Source organism: Elephas maximus, chromosome 20 (assembly GCF_024166365.1).
Source record: "Elephas maximus indicus isolate mEleMax1 chromosome 20, mEleMax1 primary haplotype, whole genome shotgun sequence".
Taxonomy (NCBI): Eukaryota; Metazoa; Chordata; class Mammalia; order Proboscidea; family Elephantidae; genus Elephas; species Elephas maximus.
This window is the reverse complement of record NC_064838.1, coordinates 49760964-49782621: the sequence shown is the minus strand read 5'-3', so window position 1 is coordinate 49782621 and position 21658 is coordinate 49760964. Positions and strand designations below refer to the sequence as shown.

The 21658-nt window shown below is 43.7% G+C and overlaps 1 protein-coding gene across 2 annotated transcripts in view; it reads right to left on the bottom strand.

The window, feature by feature from the left end:
• The window catches only part of LARS2 (leucyl-tRNA synthetase 2, mitochondrial), a 195036-nt gene that overhangs the window by 111803 nt on the left and 61575 nt on the right, over nucleotides 1-21658 (bottom strand). For both annotated transcript variants that reach the window (XM_049862438.1, XM_049862439.1), the window contains exon 6: nucleotides 3223-3312. In XM_049862438.1, the coding sequence (XP_049718395.1) occupies nucleotides 3223-3312 (90 nt within the window). The remainder of the gene's footprint in view (nucleotides 1-3222; nucleotides 3313-21658) is intronic.

The window sequence follows — 21658 nt, the reverse complement described above, 5'->3', positions numbered from 1 at the left end:
GGTAACACTGGACAATCGGACTGATGACACACACAGCTGCTCTCACTGTCCAAGAACTGCGTACTCTTCCTTGCGATGCCAGGTTACCTGCATCTGCTTTGCTGTGGGTTTTTCATGGCTTATAACTTTGACGTTTATTCTTCTTGCTGTCACTTAGTATACGTGATGTAGCTTATTACATCTTTCTCCTCCTACCTGGGCCCGTGAGTGATTCCAGTGTGGGAACCCCTTCTGGATATAATTACTGTCCACCAAGAGCAAGGGAAGGTTTTCATTGGCTGATTTTTGGAAGTAGATAGCCAAGCCTTTCTTCCTTGTCCATCTTAGCCTAGAAGCTCTGCTGAAACATGTCCAGCATCAAAGCAACATGCAAGCAACACACAACCGATGGAAAACCCTATGGATCATGGGAGTCCGATCCGAAACCAATCATGGAGATGGCGCAGGACAGGGCAACGTTTTGTTCCATTGGGCATGGGGTCATCATCAATTAGGGGCTGACAGCAACTAACAACAACAACAGAGCAAGGGAGAGTCTTCTGCGGATGTATGCGTCAGGCTGCTAGATCAGCATCGCATCTCCTGCTTGGAGTGAAAATTCCTGATCTGAGTTTCCCACGAATTCTCCTCCTGCTCTTTTGCTTCTCCATACTGAATAAACGATGCTCGGAAAAGTTACCCAAACCTTAGAAATAGGCACATGGGATCGAACCTTAAAAACAGGCACATGGGATCACTGAGTGTTCTTTTCCTGTAGGCTGGGACTGTCTAGCAGGCCCGCATCCCCTGAGGCTTATCTGACTTTCTAGGGATGTGTATTTTTGTTTGGCTTCCTATTTACCGTTGTTGAGGGTATTTTACAACTCTGTATAGAAAGAGGTTAACTTGTAGAAAACTGAGATAGCAATGCAAGTTATTTTTGTCTGAGACTAATACAAATGGCTCCCATCAAATGACAATGAAAATGATTTCCGTCTCACAGAAAAGTCAGCCCCAAAGGTTAGGTTCACTGCCTTGTAGGGCATTAGGCAGTCTTGATTGCATTAGCAAATTCATTTCTGCATTTCTGTGACTCTATAAACCTCTGTTCCTTGAATTCTTATTTGAATGAGTCTTAAAATCTTACTGGTTCCCTCACTAATTAATGAGTTGAATAAAATCTTTGATACATACTCATTTTAAGTTGATACGGGAGTCATGTTTTTAACCTTTTGAAAATTATGCATTAACAATACAGAGCAGTCTCCTGCAGTCAGGACTGTTGACTAGGTATGCCTCTGTCTCTCACCATTCTCAATTCCTTACCTCTGGGCATATGGTGCGTTAAGAAACTAAATTGACCCAGGAGAATCTGTAGTGGTTGAACATTCGGATGACTCAGTTCCACAATGTTCCTACTCTTAATTTACCCTAAATGTTAATGGACACTCACCACTCTCCCCCACCCCAAATAAACTTAACAAGTATTTTAAGCAACCAACATTCGCTCCATTTGTTACTTCTCAATTTTCTGAACCAGTGCGATTGGCACTTTCTATTATGACTGGAATGTTCCATACCTGCGCTGTCCAGAGCTAACTGCATGCCACATGAGGCTATCGAGCACCTAGGATGTGGCTAGTGTGACTGAGGCACTGAGTTTTTACTGTTAGTTTCTCTTTACTTTAAATTTCAACAGTCACGTGTGGCTAGTGGCTATTGTACCGGACAGTGCAGTTCTAGGCCACAATGTGACGCCCTCTCCCTCCTCTCACGGCATCCAAGCCGTATCTACTATTATTGAGCTCCTGCCATAAAAGCACCTGCATTTCTAGGGGGACCACCATGTATAGACATTGTGACATATGTTCTTTAAATATGACCTCTAATCTTCCAAGGGAAACTCTGGCGGTATAGTGGTTAAGCACTACCGCTGCTAGTCAAAAGGTTGGTGGTTCGAATCCACCAGACGCTCCTTCGAAACTGTATGGGGCAGTTCTACTCTGTCCTATAGGGTCGCTATGAGTCAGAATTGACTCAACGGCAACGAATTCTTTTTTAAGTCTTCCAAGAACCCTGCAAGAAAGGTGTTCCATGCCTGTTTGGCAGATGAGAAGCCACACTTCCTGGCAGAGGAAGTAGAGCTGGGCTTTGAGGAGCCTCCATTCCTCCTATGCTCCACCTTTGATCCCAGGACGTTTACAGGCACCGGACACTGCCATGTGCTGGGAATTCGAGAGTGAAAGAAGCCTGTGTCCTGTTCTGGAGGCACCGAAGGAGCCAGGCAGCAGATCCGTAAACCAAAAACAACAATCCAAACTGGGAAGTGCTGCAGTGGAGGGGCACTGACAAGGGCGCAGTGACGTGGCAGCACCCAACGTCAGCAGGCTAAGAGCTCCTAATAGCCAGTGTGCTTGTTGACTCAAAAACCGCCAAGACACTTGTTATGGATTAAATTGTACCTCTCCCAAAATATGTGTTGGAACCCTAATCCCTATACTTGCGGATATATGCAATATTATTTGAAAATAGGCTTTTCTTTGTTATGTTAATGAGGCCATATCAATGTGGTGGATGTCTAATCACTACTGAGTTATAAACAGAGCAGATTAGACACAGACTGGGGAAGACATGCCACGTGAGGATCACCAAGAACCACAGAAGGCCTAAGGCTACTAGCAAGGAAGGAACAGACGAGGCCAAGGCCCTGATTTGGACTTTTGGCCCCCAGAGCTATGAGAAAATTAATTTCTGTTCTTTGAAGCCATCCACTTGTGGTATTTGTGTTACAAAGTGCTAGGGAACTAAGACAGACCAAAAAACCAAGCCTATAACCACCGAGTCAATTCCAACTCCTGGCAACCCATGTGTTACAGAGAAGAACTGCTCCATAGGGTTTTCTTGGCTGTAATCTTTCTGGAAGCAGGTAATCAGGCCTTTCTTCCTTGGTGCAGCTGCATGGGTTTGAACTGCCAACCTTTAGGTTAGTAGTTGAGAGCAAATCATTTGCGCCACGTAGGGACCCTGGAAACTAAGACGACACCCATGAAAAAAAGTGACCAGAGAAGAAGCGCAACATGTAGTTGCTTTCTAGGTCTGCTGCGATTAATTTCAGGAACTTGGACTAGTGTTCCTTTTCACTGCCTCTGTGCAAACAGAGTTTGATTCTTATTAACAATGATGTGTTCTAAGAAGATAAAGAAGATTAACGAAATTTTTAAAGAGCAGCTAATTTTACCTTACCTCCTTTTGATAGGCCAGTCCAGCTTCATAGAGTTTAATAAAGAGGTACTGAGTCCATCTGTAGTAATCTGGCAAACATGTAGTTATTTCCTGCCAAAAAAGGGGGAAGAAAGGCATGAAAAGGTCATTGTGAACATTTCCCCCACTGTATGCATCAGCCTTGCAACTCAATTTTGAAAAGCAATCAAAGCACAAAAATATTTACCAACCTATAATAATTTCACCAATTTGCAAAGTGAGAGAAGTAATTTATTCCGGGAAAAGAGATGTTGTTGAAATGTCACCCCCATCTTTCCCAGGGCATGTTCAATGATGAGAAACTCAGTTTCAAGATTCCACTCATCCATCCCCCACACACAACTGATGGGTCCACGACGTTGTAAGAAATCAGGTACTGCATCGTTGCCAGCATATTCTGGGGCCCATGAAGCTAATTCATGAATGTATGATAGATCATTTGAAAAAAAAATTGTTTTTAATTTTGTTGTTGTTGAGAATATTCATAGCAGAACATGCACCAATTAAACAATTTCTACATGTACGATTCAGTGACATTGATTACATTCTTTGAGTTTGCAACCATTCTCACCCTCCTTTTCTGAGTTGTTCCTCCCCCATTAACATAAACTCACTGCCCCCTAAGGTTCCTATCTGATCTTTCAAGTTGCTATTGTCACTTTGATCTCATACAGATAGTTTTTAAAAGAACATAATGTTCAAGGCAGACATTCTTTACTAGTTAAACTATTGTTTGGTTTTATGAAGACTTCAGGGGACATTTTTGGTTTAAAGTTTAAACATTATTTCAGGGCTATAGTTTCCAGGGGTTCATCCAGCCTCTGTGGTTCCAGAAAGTCTGGGTTCCATGACAATTTCAAATTCTGTTCCATAATTTTACCCCTTTTGATTAGGACTCTTCTACAGAATCTTTGATCAAAACATTCAGTAATGGTAGCCAGGCACCATCTATTTCTTCTGGTCTCATGGCAAAGGAGGCAGTTGTTCATGGAGGAAATCAGCCATGTACGAATGTAACTCATTTTGAAAGCAATCACAAAACTCAAGAGGAATTTTTGCCCTCTTTGGCATGATCTTTATATCATGCTTTGTGTTTCCACATATAACTGGGCCTGGTGGTGTCTTTAGACTCATTATATTCCATTATGTGACTCAGGCCATTAAAAACACTATCAAATATTAATTTAGTCAGTGAGGAACTATCTGCTTTGTATTTCCAAGCCCAAATCAAATGTTCCCAAAATTGACTTTCTGTCCTGAAAACACATTTGCTGCAGAATCTTTAAAAATAGATATTAACTACCCCGTAAGGTCTGCGGTTGATCAAAGGCAAATAAGGGCAAAAACACCTGCACTGTCACATCATCTCTTTCCTGGTGCTCTAATTTAAAAAATGAGTGGTTAACATAGAAATGGATGAGTGAGGGCAGATATTCCACACAAATGGTTCTATTTGTAATGGAGTTTTGATAGAATGCGCTTCCATCAAAAGTGCAAGCAACTCAGTCTTCCTTAACATAAATAAATGAAGAGAGAGCTTATAAAACCCAGAATGGGAGGGCCTGTGGGGTAGGAACTGAGAACGGAAGGAAGGCGTCACATAAACGCCTGGTGCTCCCAAGAGATTGTTTTTCTTATATAAGATTCCTAGGCGCTTTCATGGGCTGTTTCCCTGCAAGGCAGGTAGTGCTAACAAACAGCCTTGCTCACCCTGTAGCTGTCCCCATGGCAATGCTGTAGCTTCTGAGCCACACACACGACACAGCCTGTACCAGTTCCTGGCGGCTCCAGGTCACTAAGTCTGCAGGGACATCAGGAACAAAGAGCTCAGCAACTGAAGAATCAGACCAGCATACTGCGAAGGGACTTGCTCCCCAAAGCCTCCAAATTCATCCTTGAGGTACCATATTCTCTTCTTTGCCAGCGACCCCTACTGCAGGCTCGGCACAACACTTGTTTTCCAGACAAGCAACTTTAAAACTTCTATTTTTAACAAGATCCAGGGTGGGAGCTATGTTTGCTTTGTTTCGCTTTGTACACCATTGTATGCTAAGGTCCTGGCACATGGGAGGCACCCCAAAGTTGTCACGAATGAAGGACAAACTAAATAGACACAAGAAAGCCTGCATACTTGATCAAATTTGCATCCTGCATGTAGGTTTCGCAACCTAAATTCAAATTACATTCTGGTCCCAAGATAAACCCCACAGGGGATGGGGCGAAGAGCAGGGTCAAATATGTTATTGCGGGTATGTTTAAAAAAAAAAATCCTCATCCATTAGAGGTTTAAAGAAGTATTTTTTAATGACAGCTGTTAAATCTGGGCTGTAGGAGTGCATTATTCTCTTCTCTATTTTTCTGTATATTTGAAATTTTTCATAATAAAAAAATCAAAATACTTCTAAAGAGTATATATGTATATATTTTCTTAGCCCCTGGATCTGCTTCCACAGATGGAGAGTAAAAATTACATAGAAATGGAATAGTGTTAATAGAGCCAGTCAGGAAAAAAATTTTTTTTTAATCCAACCATGCATTTGCTTATGTTCAGTACTAAGTGACAGGTAATGGAAAGTGCATCTTCTTTGGAAGCGTGGCTCTGAGGTGGGGAGGGGCTAGGAGGTTTCCAAGCCCCCTCTTTCACTCTAGTTCCAAATTGGGCCTGACCTATTTCATTTATACAGTCATGTGTCACCTGACGTCCACCATATATTCTGTGAAATGGGACATTACGTGATTTGGACGCTGTGCGAACACTGTATCATATACTTATCAAAGCTATATGGGACACCTTTTGTTTCACTTCCAAATCGATGCTTCTCTTTTGCCTCTTGCTGCTGCTGTCACTAGCACTGGTTTTGCTGCGTTTGGGGACCATGACGTACTTCACAGTAATATTTTCAAAAGAAAATCAAACAGAGATAACACTACAACATTCAAAAGACTTGAGATAAATGAGATAGGCTGTTGCTGCCTATGAGTTGAAGCATACACTGTTATATGGTAAACTTTTCATTGTAAATAGGGAAAGCTTCCATTAAAATAAGGACAGAAAGTACAGTACAGTACATACATAAGCCAGCAACATAGGGTGTTTATTATGACTACAAAGACATATAGGTTATACGTGTACTGCACCATTATACACTGGTGGGTACGTACTGCACCATTATACACCACAGCTCGATCACTTTGTGTATAAGAGACGTGAGATATATCTGTTGTGTGCTGGAAGCTTTTGCGTTCCCTACGATGATTATGTCTGCTAAGTCCCATTCTCCAGTCAGGATTTCTGAACTCTATCAAAACCTTATGGGATGACAGTAGTTATGTGGACAGGTGCTGCCTGAACGGATGCTATGCGGCACATGACTGCATTGAATTTCTGCACATGTCATTGGAAAAGAAAGTAATGTCAGCTGCTGAAAGAATACATCTGGAAAAATCCCTGCTCCAGGACCATCACTCCAAACACTGATGGTTTTATGTGAATGCATGTTCACAGCACGAGCACATGAAAGACAGACACCTGTCCCATCACGCTGAAGTGCCTGACTCGCCCTGAGGTGGCTGGGAGTGTCCTGAGGACAGAGACTGGGCTCCTGTCCATTTCATGCCCATCCTGGGCTGCACACAGGGCCCACAACAGTCCCTCGGGAATGTCCACTCAGTGAAGAAATGCCAGAGCAGGCGCTCAAAAGGCACACCAGTAGTCCAGCATCACAAGAACCATAAACATGGTCAGGAATAGACTGCTCAGAAAAGCATTTCCTGAAAAAGCCAGAGAGCCCTTCTGGAACCTCGCTTGATTTGCTGATTTAAAAGATCAGCTATTTCTAGTCTCCTAATGCCTCATCTCCGTCAAAATCATCAGACATCTTTCTAAAATAATAGCTTTTTTGCTTAAAAGCTTTTAGTCAACTGGCTGGAAATCAAGACTTCCATGTTTGCACTGGGAACTACCTGCTCAAAACCTAGTCCTATAGACAGAGGCCTTCTGGGAGTTTCAGCAGCCACAAAGCCTCTCTCTAAAGCAGGGGTTCTCACCTGGGACAATTTTGCCTCCCAAGGGACATGTGGCAATGGCTAGAGACATTTCTGGCTGTCACAACTGAAGGGGAGGGCATGCTATTGGCACCTAGTGAGCAGGGGACAAAGATGCTGCTGAACAGCCTACAAAGCACAGATCAGCTGCACACAGCAAAGAATGATCCAGCTCCAATGTCAATAGTCCCAAGCCTGAGAAGCCCTGCTCCAAAGTTTAGCTCTTTCAGTCTGAGTCTGTAACTATGGTCGGATTAAAGGAGATTGAGCCAAGCAATTCTCTGGTTAGCAGTCCACAAAAAGCGATAAATTAGATAAAACATCATGGGGCAAAGAGGAGCATGGCTGTCAGCTGCCTCCAGGCTCCCTTCTCCAGCTGGGGCAGCCCCATCTCTGCTGAGCATGGCTGCCCGATGCAGCCACAGGCCTTTCTACCAACACTGAAGAGACACCAGCAAAGGCTGGGGCTGCAGGCTGATGAGATTCTGAAACTGTAACGCATGCATGATGCTGAGCACTGAAAATGACAGAGTGATTTTACCATCTAAATTTTAAATCATTAACGTGCCTTAAGAAGTTGTCTGGCTTGGAAAACCCCTTGTAATATATTTATATAGTAAGTGTCCTGTTTTGAAGCTAGTGAGGCATATTAAAGTTTTTCTTGACACAGCATCACTTTATCCCTTCCCATGAGATGGCTGGTGAACAAACAGATGTTCACAGATCATCTGTTGGTTGTCCAAACCCAGCTGTGCCTGTGACCCACAGGGGGTCCTGCATCTGTGGGGCTTCCTGATGCCACATCTGCCCACACTATGGAAGAGCACCAACTCAGGAAGGCTTCTTAGTGACACCGCCAGGGAAGTCAAATCAAAGTTCTTCATGGGTCCCCAAAATGCTTTTCATCCTCTGCTTTCCTTTGCCCTGCTTTCCAAATGAGCCGACACCTGCATTAAGGCACCCTTACCTTTAATGCAAGGTCAGGTAATTCAAAGTTATAGCTTCAAAAGCAATGGCAATTCGGCTACAATCCACATAGATCTCTGTAAGGACGTCAACTTTTATATCCCCCTGAGCCCTAGAAAGCGCCGTCTAGCTGCCAAGAGACCTAATTTATACATCCAGTATCTCAACTTGAATCATCCCTCCACATGCGATTTTACATTCCACAATACCTGGCTTTTAGGATTAAAAACATTTTGCACGTTCACATCCAAACACCGAGGCCAATGCGGAAGGTGAACTCAGAACACAAGTTAGGCTCAAGGCCTCCTCCTTTGAGACATGCCACCCACACCTCAGTGACTATACAAATTAATAGCGGAGCCAGCCTTGTTCCTGCAGCAGAGTGATGCAGCAATGACGAAGGCCAAAGAGGCTGAGCCACAGGAGTCTACCTTCCTCTCTCTGCACTAAAATAACATCTGGTCCTTAGAGGAAGAATCACAGCAATCAGTCACCCTCTGTGTACCCACCGAGGTCTCCTGAGGCTAACACTTCTTGCTCCAGGAAAAATGTCTGAGACAGCATGGTCTAAGGGGAAGACAATCCACTATGGAGCCATCCGACCTGGGTTCAAGTCCTTGCATCATCACCAGCTTTGTGGCCATAGCCAAGTTTCCCTATCTAGAAAACAGGGAATAAAGCTCATCTCAGAGGCTTGTTGTGAGGATGAAATATGATAATGTATGTGGAGGACAAAGTCCCCAGGTAGCACAAGAGGTTTTCGATTGGCTGTTAACCTAAAGGTCAGTGGTTCAAACCCATCTAGCACTGCCGAGGAAGAAAGGCCTGGCAATCTGCTTCCGTAAAGATTACAGCTGAGAAAATCCTATGGAGCAGTTCTACCCTGTGGCACATGAGTCAGAATCGACGGCAATGTGTTCAGTTTTTTGGTTTACGTAAAGTGCAACACTGGGCACACAGGAGGAATCGACCGATATTACTTCATTCAAAGAGTGTCTCATGGGAGGGATGGGGTTGGCTTCGTTACTACAACACTCAGAGAGGAAGAATATTGCCTCCATTAGACTACTGGGGCAAGGTGAGAGGGAAAGGAGAGGGCTGGGGTAAAAATAGCTTACTATCAACTTATGACAAAAACCATTTTCTGACTAAATAGAGATGATATTTATAAGTGAAGGACCAAAACACATGACCCAGATGGAGAAATCCACACAAGGCCGGTCTCGGTCACCTCTGGTGGCAGCCTCCCAAGCCCCCCAGAGGGCCTGCCAGGTCACCTCCCAGGGGCCCTTCTGCTCTGACAGGATTTGGCTGGGTCTTTGTTTCTTGGCCCAGTTGCATCTCAGACTGATTGGTCCCAGATCACAGAACAGCTAAACTCAGCCAAAGCCATCATGCATTTAATTTGCATTGCAACCTCACAGTATTTAGGTTACCTATCAAGAGCTATCAAGAGCCCTGGTGGTGCAGTGGTTAAAGTGCTCAGCTGCTAACCAAAAGGTTGACGGTTCAAACTCACCAGTCACTCCATGGAACAAAGATATGGCAGTCTGCTTCTGTAAAGGTTACAACCTTGGAAACCCTATGGGGCAGTTCTACTCTGTCCTACGGGGTCACTATGAGCTGGAATCATCTTGATGTCAATGAATTGGTTGGTTGGTTGGTTGCTTAGTTATCAAGACTGTAACAAAACAAATAAAAAGCAGAGGCAACATGTTCGTCAAGTCAGTGTTTCTGCAGCCTGGTACAATGTAAAATAAACAAGGTACGAAGATGAGTGACACTTCCTAGCTACAAGGCATCGCTCCCCGGCCCCCTCACCAGTCTCACTGTGCTGCCTGCCTTCAAAACAGTCAATCAGGGAAACAGAAGAGAGAGGTAGAGCAGGCACATACCTTCTCAAAAAATGGTCTTTTGTAATGTGCATTTTTGTCATTTGTTCTTTACTGCAACAGATCAAAAGAGAACTTAGGGTAACAGCCTTGCTTTTTATTCCTCCCCAGGCTTTCCTATCCCACAGGGAGGGGGTTCAGATACAGCCCAGCTCGCAGCCCCAGGAACTGGCCTCAGATGCATATGGTGCTTCTGTTTTGGTTTAGGGTTTTTTTTTTTTTTCAATCCATTCAACTTGCATCAACGTTCCTCAAGGTGGTGGTTCAAGGTCGCAGTCCACAACTCTTATGTACCACTGGGCTGGATGAAGGAAGGATAGCATTAGGGCTAGTGTTAGCTCTAGGGTTTGCACTAGTGTTGAGGTTGTATTTAGGGTTATGGGTAGGGTTAGGATTACAGTTGGGGTAAGGGTTAGATCTAGCATTAATGTTAGGTTTAGTGTTAGGGATAAGAAGTAGGGTTAGGGTCAGGTTCATGGGCACAGTTATGGTTGAATGAAAGCGGTTAAAGTTACGGTTATGGCTAAGGTTAGATCTTGGTTTAAGTAAGGGTTTTTACAGGAAAATGTGCCAGATCTTAGGACAATTATGGCCTCCCCTACACTAAGCCCTCCAAACTTAGCACTGGTTCTCAAACTTGGGTGTACTTTGGAATCCAGCTTTAAAAGTTACTGATGCCTGGTCTCACCTCCAGAAATTAAATATGCAGCTAGAGTCGAGAACCACTGCAAAGAGGCCACATCTCCTTCCCAAATACTGCCAAGAGGGGTCCCGCTCTTGTGTCTTGTTGAACTTAGGGAAACAGGAACTGACAGGAGCTAAGAGCACAACTTGGTCCATACAAAATTTCTAGCAAGGCGCCCAGTACATTGTGATAAGGATCCCTCAGTGAACCTGCATTTGATTCAAATCTCCCTGCACACCTCGACCCTACCCCAACACAGACTCTCTCGGTTCTCCCACTCAATTCATACTATTCTTGGTTTTCATAAAACAAACACAATAAGACAACGATGAGAAATAAGCACCTTAAACCCACCTTCATGGCAACAGACACACAGACTTGACTAGGCATCTACCTGTGCTCAGTGACCAGCTGCTTAAAAAGGCCAGACTTCCAGCCAGCTCAGTTCACTTCCTGGAAGCGTAGTGGTTTTTGAAGCAAAGGCTGCAGAAAGCCTACCGAGAGTGGCCTGTGCCTTCCCTGGGGCTTCAAGTTCAAGGGAAGAGATGTGGTTTCTTTGCAGGAACTAACCATCTTCCACTTAGGCAGATGGTTAGTTTCTCACTTGCTGTTAGGAGCTGTCAAGTCCATCTCGGCTCACAGCAATCCCACATGACAGAGTAGAGCTGCCCATAGGGTTTTCTTGGCTGTAATCTTTAAGGAAGCAGATCACCAGGTCTTTTTCCCACAGAGTCACTGGGTGGGTTTGAACCGCCAACCTTTCCATTAACGGCTGATTGCTTAACCGTTCCTTCCTTAGATGCTCCTACATGATCCTCGGGCAAGAGGGAAACAGAGAAGGCCAGGCGGTTCAGCAAAGCCCTGGCTTTGAGTCTGAATTAAGCCTTTCCTGTGTGTAACAAGGAGCCCTGGTGGTGCCCTGGTTAAGGGCTCAGCTGCTCAGGTTTGGTTTGGTGTATACAAGCACCCATGCAGTTTACAAAGAATGAAAATCATTTGCCATCAAGTCAATTTCGACTCACAGTGACCCCATGTGTGTCAGAGTAGAGCTGCACTCCATAGGGTTCTGAATGGCTGATTTTTTGAAAGTAGATCTCTAGGCACAGGATGGACTCAAAGCTCCAAACTTTTGGTTAGCAACTGAGTGCATTCACCATTTCCACCACCCAGGGATTTCTGTACATAACTCTACGCTCCCTAATTGCTCCTCCCTTCATCCCCTCATCTCACTTCTCACAGTGGCTCTGAGATGCAGGCATTATGAGCTCTGCTTCACAGATGAGGAAATCGTGCCTCAGGGAGTGAGTGGCTCACCCACAAATGCCCAGCTCCTGGGTAGCAGGGGAAGCTGGAACCCTGATCTCCGGATGCAGAGGGGCAGCAGGTCTTGAATATCACCTTGGGAAGGGCCCGACTGTGTGCTGACGGACTCAAACACACATGCTCCCAGGAGATCTGGGGAAATCGTATAGGACGAATGGGCTGGAGCACTCCCAGTTAAAGGAGCACCGTGGCAAATTTTTTTTTTTTTTAGGAATAATGACAATAACAACAATAGGGGCTTGTCAAGTACTAGGCCCAGTACTGGCAGGTTAGGAGCATCTCATCTAGTTCTCATTACAATCCCATGAGACAGTTACTATGGTTATCAAATGTGGACTTGACCTCCCCGCTTCAAACTGCAACTTTCCCCTGGCCTTCCAGCTCCCTCTTTACCCTGTTCTACCTTTTCCTCTTCCCATGGACCTTCTGTAATAGTCTATTATTCAGTTATTTGTTTACTGTCTGTCCTTGGCCTCCCTCCACCCTCCAGTAAATAATAAGAAAAGGATTTTTCTCTGTTTTGCTCACTGATGTATTCCAAGTGCCTGGAACAGTGGATGCTTAATAAATGCTTGTCAAATGAATGAATCACTATTTCACAGATCAGAGAATTGAGACTGGAAGTAAGTTTAAGATCATGGTTAGTAAGAGGCAAAATTAGGACCCAAACACAGGTCTGAGTGACCTGAAGTCTGCACCATTGCAAATGATTTCTTCCCTCAAGAACACCTCACCTTTTGTTTTGTAAAGCTTTCAAGCTGGGTTTCTTCAAAGCAAAGAAAGCTACATGAATCAAGTATGAATAGTTAACTACATACAGTTAAATTTGCATTATAAATGTTTACACAGTTGTCTTTCCATCTGAAAATCCGTACAATTTACAGTAAAGCTAGAAATAAAATGGTTTAAATAATTATACCCTTACATAAACACTATATAGAATTTTTAATGACATGGGATCATGATATTTCATGCACAACTGTATATGTTATGTGGCTTTAATTACATAATAAAAAATTAGAAAAAGTGCCAACATAAACACAGTGGGTTCTCTCAGCGTGACTGAACATGGGTAATTTTTTAAAATTATAAACAATTTTCTGTACTTCACTGATTTTGTACTCTGGGGATTAGAAAGACAAATGGCCTATAGTTCTACAGTTCTTGAGAAACAGTGTGGATTCAAACGAAGAAGAAAGCCAAAGTCAAGCCTACAGTGTCAAGGGCCTGGCCCTACTGAGAAATCTTTCTGGAGCCACCTCTCACGCAGTGGAGTTTAAAGGAACTAGAAGATGGTGCTCTACAGACAACTGTCCTGGGATCATTGCTGAGGGGCACCCACAAGGGTCACCTCCAAGCGCCCTGGGCAACCTTAGTGTGTACCCACATAACTGACTCTGATGACCCATACATGGAAGGGTAGGGCCTGGCCTACATGAGGAACCACAGGGGATATCATAAGGGCAAGGGGGAGAGGTCACTGTCCACAGTCCCAGGTAAGAGGCCCAGGCTGGCCTACTAACCTTCCTAGTTGCTGTTATTGAGAGCTCCCTCAAGAGGTGTGAAAGGGACCAGGCAGACACATTAGCCTGTGGGTAATGAGCAAGGGCGGAGGTCCCACAGCCAGGCTGGCAGGGCTCAGGTCCTACGCAAGAACCCTGCGATTCTGGGCAAGTGACTTGACCATATCAGTACTTCATTTTTCTCATTAGTTATGGTAGGCAGCCGCTATGGTGGCCCCAGTGATCGTATTCATGTCCTTATGTAATCCCCTCTCCTTGAGCATGGGCTAGCTTTTAATGAGCAGAATCTAGCAAAAGAGATGGGATGTCACTTCTGAGAGAATTAGGTTACACAGTGAAAAAATGGTGTGGGAGCAGTATTTGACCTCCTCCAATCCCACAAGGGGAAAGGAGAACCAAAGTCAACAGCCCAAGGCTGATTCCTATGAGGTGGAGGTCACACTCCTTTTCTCTCTGCCATCTCTACCAATTCTGACACCAACTGTCCCTCCCACAACACTTTCTACTGGGTTTGATAATTCATCGCAATGGCCACACAAAACTCACTGACCATACTCACAATTATGGGATTTATTAGGGAAGTAACAGTTACAATTCAGGCTCAAGAATACTCAGGATACAGTTCTTCCATCAGGACAGCCTCTCTCCTCTCCAGCAGCGCTCACAGGCACGCCACTCCCTTGCCCTCAGTCTCTGCCCAAAGGCAATCAGCTTTCTCTACCCCCGGGCCAGGAAGCCCACTGTGCTGTCTCCTGCTGCCAGGTCTCTGCTGCTGGGTCTCTCCTTCCTTGGTACTAGTGGGTTCCTCCTCTCTTCTCTGGAATTGGCTCTCTTTTAAGGCAAAACTGACCAATCCCCTCAGTGGGCCACAATCACCCTATCATACAGTCCTGCCTAGTCACCTGGGTGGGAGTTACAAGACCATGGCTAGAAAGACCACACACAAAAGTAATCAATCGTACCACACACAGGGACTGTGGCCTCTGTCTTGGGCATTCTCCTTCTTTCTCTTTCCTGCTCTGAAGAAAGCCAGCTGTCATGTTGTAAGCTGCCCTATAGTGAGGCCACCTGGCGAGGAATTGAGGGAGGCCCCCGGCCAAGAGCCAGCAAGGAAACAAGTCCTCAGTCCAGCAACAGAAGCCACATGAATGAGCGTAGCAGTGGATCCTCTCCCACTCGAGTATTCAGATGAGACCCCAGTCCCAGCCCTGACCACAGCCTTAAGAGACCCTGGGCCAGAGGACCTAGCTAAGCCATGCCTAGATTCCTACCCAACAGAAACTGAGATAATAAGTGCCTATTGTTTTAAGCTACTAAATTTTAGGGCAATTTATTATGCAGCAACAGATAACTAATACATTAGTTTCGTTGTTGTTGTCAAGTGCTGTCGAGTTGGTTTTGACTCACAGCAAGCCTATGTACAACAGAAAGAGACACTGCCCAGTCTTGCACCATCCCCACAATCGTTAGCACATTGTTGCCGCCACTGTGTCAATCCATCTCGTTGAAGGTCTTCCTCTTTTTCGCTGACCAGTAACTGGACCAAATCCAGGAATGGATGTGAGTATTAAATAAGACAATGTAGGTAATGCCCTTGGCAAATGCCTAGCACATGCTGAGATAAGGATGGTATTGGCAGGGGCACCGAAGGCATCCAAGAGTCACCAGGCGCCCTTCCCCATGGTGTGCGGCAGAATCAGTCTGCTGCCAGGCCACAGGGACTGCCTGGGAGGTCTAGCCCTCCGTGCTCCCATCCACTGAACTGAGTCTAAATACCAAATACCCCCCTCTTATTTAGGACCTAATGCAGATCACTTGGCCCCATTATTTAAGACCCAAAGCTCTGTTTACCTTCCCAAATGGGCTGTCAGCTCCTGAGGGGGGATGGAGGGCAAAGGATGGAAGGTTCACAGGGTTGGCAGCTCCAAGGCTGAGTCTGAACACTGGCTCTGCCATGGACTCTGGCGACCCTGGCCAGATGACTCATTTCTCTGGGCCTCACTTTCCTCATCTGGACACTGAGATGCTGTAACTGTTGTGAGGATCAAGGGATCTGAAGAGAGCTAGCCTACCTTTCCAACACTGCTCGGCCAGTGTGGGCAACAATACATCAAAACACAGGTGGTCAGGTCTCATTATATTTAAAAAGCTAATGAAAGCCTTGAGACAGAGCCCCTGCTAATTTTCTGAAATATAACAGGCTTTCTAAAAAAGGTGAGTGTCTTTGTTCTGGGAACCACAGTCTAGCTGACCCATAACTGTTGTCACATACAAGTTCAGGTGAGCAATGCTGTCCCAATTCACACTGCACAAAGTGCTCTAAGAAACCCACGTGCAGAACCTCTAAACCATTCCCCATTTCCACAATACCAAAAACAAATGGTGGTTTTCCAGAAGGAGACACACTTGACATCACTTCTTTATTCTCTGGTATATGCTAGGTAGGTATTCTAAGTTTTTCCCTCATTTAGTCCATTAATGAGAAAACACTCACTAAGGGTCTACTACTCAGTCCTTATCCAAAGAGACTCACCAATCGGCTAGAGTGACAGAGTGAAAAATCATGGTACTAAGAATAGAAAAAAAGGGATTTTCCACCCAACTCAAGACTGTTTGTTTGTGTCTTAGGCTGGGTTCTCTAGAGAAGCAAAACCAGTGAAGTGCATATATAGACAGAGGGACAGAGATTTATCTCAAGGAACTGGCTGACGCGGTTGTATAGGCTGTCAAGTCCCAAGTCTGTGGGTCAGGCATCAGGCTGGAGGCTTTTTCTGACTCATGTAGCTGCAGGGGCTGATGAACCCAAGATTGGCAGGTCAGGTAGCAGGTTGCTGGCTCATGGGCTATAGAGTCTGACGAATCCAAGATCAGCAGATCAGATAGCAGGCCGCTCACTGACAGGTTGTGGAGGCTGATGAATCCCAAGATCGGCAAGCAATATGGCAGGCCACTGGTTCAAGTCCCAAGAACCGGAGGTCAGATGATGACAAGCCAGATGCAGGATCCAGAGTGAGCGAGCTCTGCCAGAACGTCCATATATATTGGATGTAGGTCATACCCCTGAGGAAATTCCCCTTACAACTGAATGGCTGATCACATCAGATCACATCATGGAGGTGGTTACATTATATCACAAAATGTAGGATAACTGTATCATTACATAACTGCCAAACTACATCATTACATAACTGACAGACTACTGAGAATCATGGCCCAGCCAAGCTGACACACAGCCTTAACCATCATAGTTTGTTCATTTATGCATTCATTCACTGAATCATTTTAAGACATTTATTGAGCACCAACTAGGCAGTATGACCTTCTCATTTGTTACTGAGAGGATTAAGGCTATCTACAGTGGGCCTTTTCATAGTCTCTTCTAAGCAAAATTTCTCTAAATTTTCATTCCTACCCCACATCCCACTCCTTTTCATTTGTCTCTGAAGGGCAAGAGAAGCAACCTACCCCTGATCTTCACCTCTACCTTCATCCCAGTACCCTGGACCCTCTTCAGATCTTCTGCTTTATTCCATTTCATTTGATTCTTCCTGGGCAACTCCCTGTCACCTATAAGCCCAGTCAGTGGTCCCTGTCCTGGCCACCTCTTCCCCAAGGCCACCTCCTCCATCCTCAACTGCTCTCCCTCATGACTTCCACTGCCCAGGCTTCCTTAGGCTCACTGGCCACTTCCTCTCTGCTGCCTCCTCATATTCCTCTTCCTTCAGCCATCTGTTGTAGTACATCTTCGCCTAGGTTTTGCCTCTGGCCTCCTTCACCTTCCCTGTTCTCCTCCCCCTTTGCAGCATTGAGGGAACAGGTGTTAATATCAGGGTGATTAATTAATCTCAAACCTAACATTTGTCAAAGAAGTCATTTTTATGCAATTATGTTCCCTCATCTCAGGACTAACTTTAGATTGAAAATGAGCACTTAACAAAAACTGAAAATGACAAATGCTAGACACTGTAATTTTATAGAACATATGTCTTATTCTTAAAGGTCTTGTTTTTCAATCCAGGGCTACAGCTAAATTCTTAAGCAATTTTAAAGGTACATGTGGTATGTGTTTCTGAAGCCAATTTAAAGAATGAATATTAACAGAAGGGAAGTCGTGGTTTTTGCAGTTATACTGTCTTTCTGAATCAAAAACAGCTTGATCAGTGAGCTCTTCTTTTTGCTATTTTCTTGAGCAATGTTTTTAGAGCACTGTCATTTTTATGGTAACCTGAAAGCTGTCCCCTGCTACAAACTACACAAGATTCTGTGAACTATCCATAATCAGACAAGAAGCACCAAACTGCTTCATTTCCTGGTAATTGTTCTTTGCCAGATGACAAGCATTTCATCAGGGCAGTCTAACAACACAGACAGCTTTTCTAACTAGACAGTGGGGGACAGAAAGCTCCCCATTCACCTACAGATGAGATTAATGAGATGGAGTTCCAACTGTTATCAGTCTAGTTGGGAAGATGCCAGTATTTCAGCTGCCTGAACCAAACCAGTCTCTACCATTGTTCCATTTTTCTAGAAGAAAATGAACATTAATTTTATCTGCAACATACTTGAAAATGTCAGGATCAACAGGACAGAGTCATCTGAAAGACGTTTTCATGATGCCAGCTCTCTAGGTTTTCTGAACAATATGTAGGCTCTTTGCTAGATATGGGCATGGATCCAGAAGAAGAGGAAAAATCAATTCATCAGTTCCTGAATGCAAACAGTGACAGCTGTACCCAAAGTGAGCTGTTCTACTGCTTGCAAACTCCATAAGCAATGAGTAGTAGAAGCCTGCAAGGGCTTGAAAGAGTTTATGGGTGACACAGACCAAGAAATAAAACCACACACTTTAAAAAATTATGGAAAATTATTTTGAAGATCTTTTAGTGCAATAACTTTTAGGAGAAGGGTTGAGGGTGGGCAGGCACAGATCACAATCTCGAAGGAGGGGTGGGGGTTTAAAAATTATACATGCCATCTTCCGTTTCTGAAAAGATGGAGTAGATGTACTTTTGTCTCTTGTTTTTGCTAAGTACAACCAAAAACTCTGGACATCATACAAAATAAACATAAGAAGACTCTGAAAAGTGAAGTAAAGAAGGCAGGTCAGCTAGGGACCTCAGGGCTGGGGGAATGACACAGTGGTGAGCTGCCTGGGTTTTCTTTTTGCCTCGTATGAGGTGGAGTCGGGAAACACAAATGGTGGGGGTGGGGGGGGGTGGGGGGAAGCAGGAAAAGCCAGCTTTCTCTAACCAAAAGATCAGGAAAGGGAAGCCCAGAAGGTAAGAAAACCTCTAGACAGTAACTGCTATTCTTCAGCCAGCACCACAGAGAAAACAGCAGCCCCATGCCCACCAGCAAAGGCTTAGTGAAAAGCCCACAGTTACACACTTGCAAGGCTATTACGAGGCACCCCAATCTCCCTACCAGAGTGTTATCAGAGGAAGCTGAGTGGGGAGCTGGAATTTTTAATCCCTTTTTTTTTTTGCCAGGCAGTAACGAGCCCTGCCCCCTCCTCAGCAGTGTCAATGCAGACCACATGGAGAGCCTGGACTTCCGTTCCCTCCTCTCTCGGGTGGTGTCAGAGGGGGCTTTGTGGAGAGCCGGGCTTTCACCACCTTTCATTGCTAATGAGGTCACCCCATGGTGTCAGAAGAAATCATGTGGGGAGCTAGAACTTCCACCCCCAACTAGTAATAACAAGATGACCCTCCCACTCTCAGCCTAGTAGGGAGTCTGAATTCCTACCCTTGCCCAACAGTAACAAGGAAGTCCTCCCCCCACATGAGTGTCAATGGATACTACATGGAGAACCTGGACTTCCAACCCTACTCAGAAGTAAAGGGGCAGTACCACCTTTCACCTGCCAAAGCAGCTATCAGAAACCAGGACCAACTGCCGTCAAGTCAATTCCTACTTATGGCATTTGTCTCAGAATACAACTGTGTTCCGTAGGGTTTTCAATGGCTGTTTTTTTTTTTTAAATTACCAGGCCTTTCTTCTGAGGTTCCTCTGGGTGGACTCAAACCTCCAACCTTTCAGTTAGCAGCCAAGCTCATTAACCATCTGTACCACCCAGGGAGTCCTAGTATCAGAGAAGGTCTGATAAAACACAAGATTTAAACAAGATCCAACCAAACCAAACCCAATGCTGTCGAGTTGATTCTGACTCATAGCGACCCTATAGGACAGAGCAGAACTGCCCCATAGAGTTTCCAAGGAGTGCCTGGTGGATTCGAACTGCCAACCCTTTGGTTAGCAGCCATAGCACTTAACCACTATGCCAGCAGGGTTTCCAAACAAGATCCAGAGTCTTAAAATAATACTCGAAATGTCTAGGTTTCAATTAGAAATCATCAATCATACCAATAAATAAGGAAGTTTCAAATTGAATGAGAAAAGACAATCAACAGATGCCAATATCATGATGACACAAATGTTAACATTATCTGGTAAGGATTTTAAAGCAGCCATCATAAAAATGCTTCAAAGAACAATTACAAACACACCTGAAACAAATGGAAAAATGGAAAGTCTAAGCAAAGAAATAGATGATTAGAAGATAAAATAGAAGATAAAAGAAACAGAAGATATTTCTTCTTCTATTTTGTATTTTGGAAATTTATATTCTAAAGTGGGAATTTTAGAACTAAAAAATAACAGTAACTGAAACAAAAAGCTCAATGATGGGCTCAATAGCACAATGGAGAGAACAGAAGAAAGAATCAGTGAACTTGAAAACAGTCAAAATTACTGAATCCAAACAACAGAGAGAAAATAGGAAAAAAAATGAACAGAGGCTCTGGGGCATGTGGGACTATAAAAACAATATTTAATATTCATGCCATTGGAGTACCAGAAGTAGAGGAGAAAGAGAGTGGAGGTGAAAAAGTATTTTAAGAAATAATGGCTAAGATTTTCCCTAAATTGGAAGAAACAAAAACAAAAAGCCAAAACTCAGAAACCTACAAATTCAAGAAGCTGAGTTAATCTCAAACAAGATAAACCCCCAAAAATCCACATCAAAACTCATCATGATCAAATTTCTTAAAACTAAAAATACAGAAAAATTCTTAAGAAACCTAGAGAGAAACAATGACTTATTCATAGGTGAAAAACGATTTAAAAGACATTAGATTTCTCATCAGAAGCTATGGAGGTCAGAAGGAAGTGGTACAACATTTTTCAAGTGCCAGGAAATAAAGAATTGTCAATACAGAATTCTAAATCCACCGAAAATATCCTTCTGGAATGAAGGGGAAATCAAGATTTCTTAGATGAAGATAAACTAAGAGAATTTCTCACCAGCAAACCTACTTTAAAAGAATGGCTAACAGAAGTTCGGTAAGTATAGAGGAAATGATAGAAGAAGGAATCTTGGAACATCACGAATGAAGAACGAACAAAGGAAAATGAAAAAAATATATACTCAAATACAATAGAGTTCAGTTGAGTCTTCTGAACTATGTTTGGTGGTTGAAGCAAAAATCATAACAATATCTAATGTGGTTCTCAACACATGCAGAAAAATATTTAAGCCAATTATATTACAAATGGGGAAGAGTAAGTAAAGACACATAAAGGGAAATAAGGTTCCTATTCTTCATTCAATCTAGTAAAATGAAAACACCATAGACTATGATGCATTGTGTATGCAGTAATACCTAAAGCAACCACTAAAAATCTATATAAAGAGATACACTACAGTTAATAAAAACAGAACTCTAAAAAATTTAAGTAACTCAGAGGAAGGCAAGAAAAAGAAACCAGAAGAGAATGACGGGGAAGGGAGAATATGGCAGTCTTAAGCCTTAACATATCAATAATTACATTAAATATAAGTGGTGTAAATACATCAGTTAAAAGAAAGAGATTGGCAAAGTGAATTAAAAAACATGACCCAACTAACTATATGCTGTCTACAAGAAACTCACTTCACATATGATATATGTAGGTTGGAAGCAAAAAGATATAAAAAAAAATACACC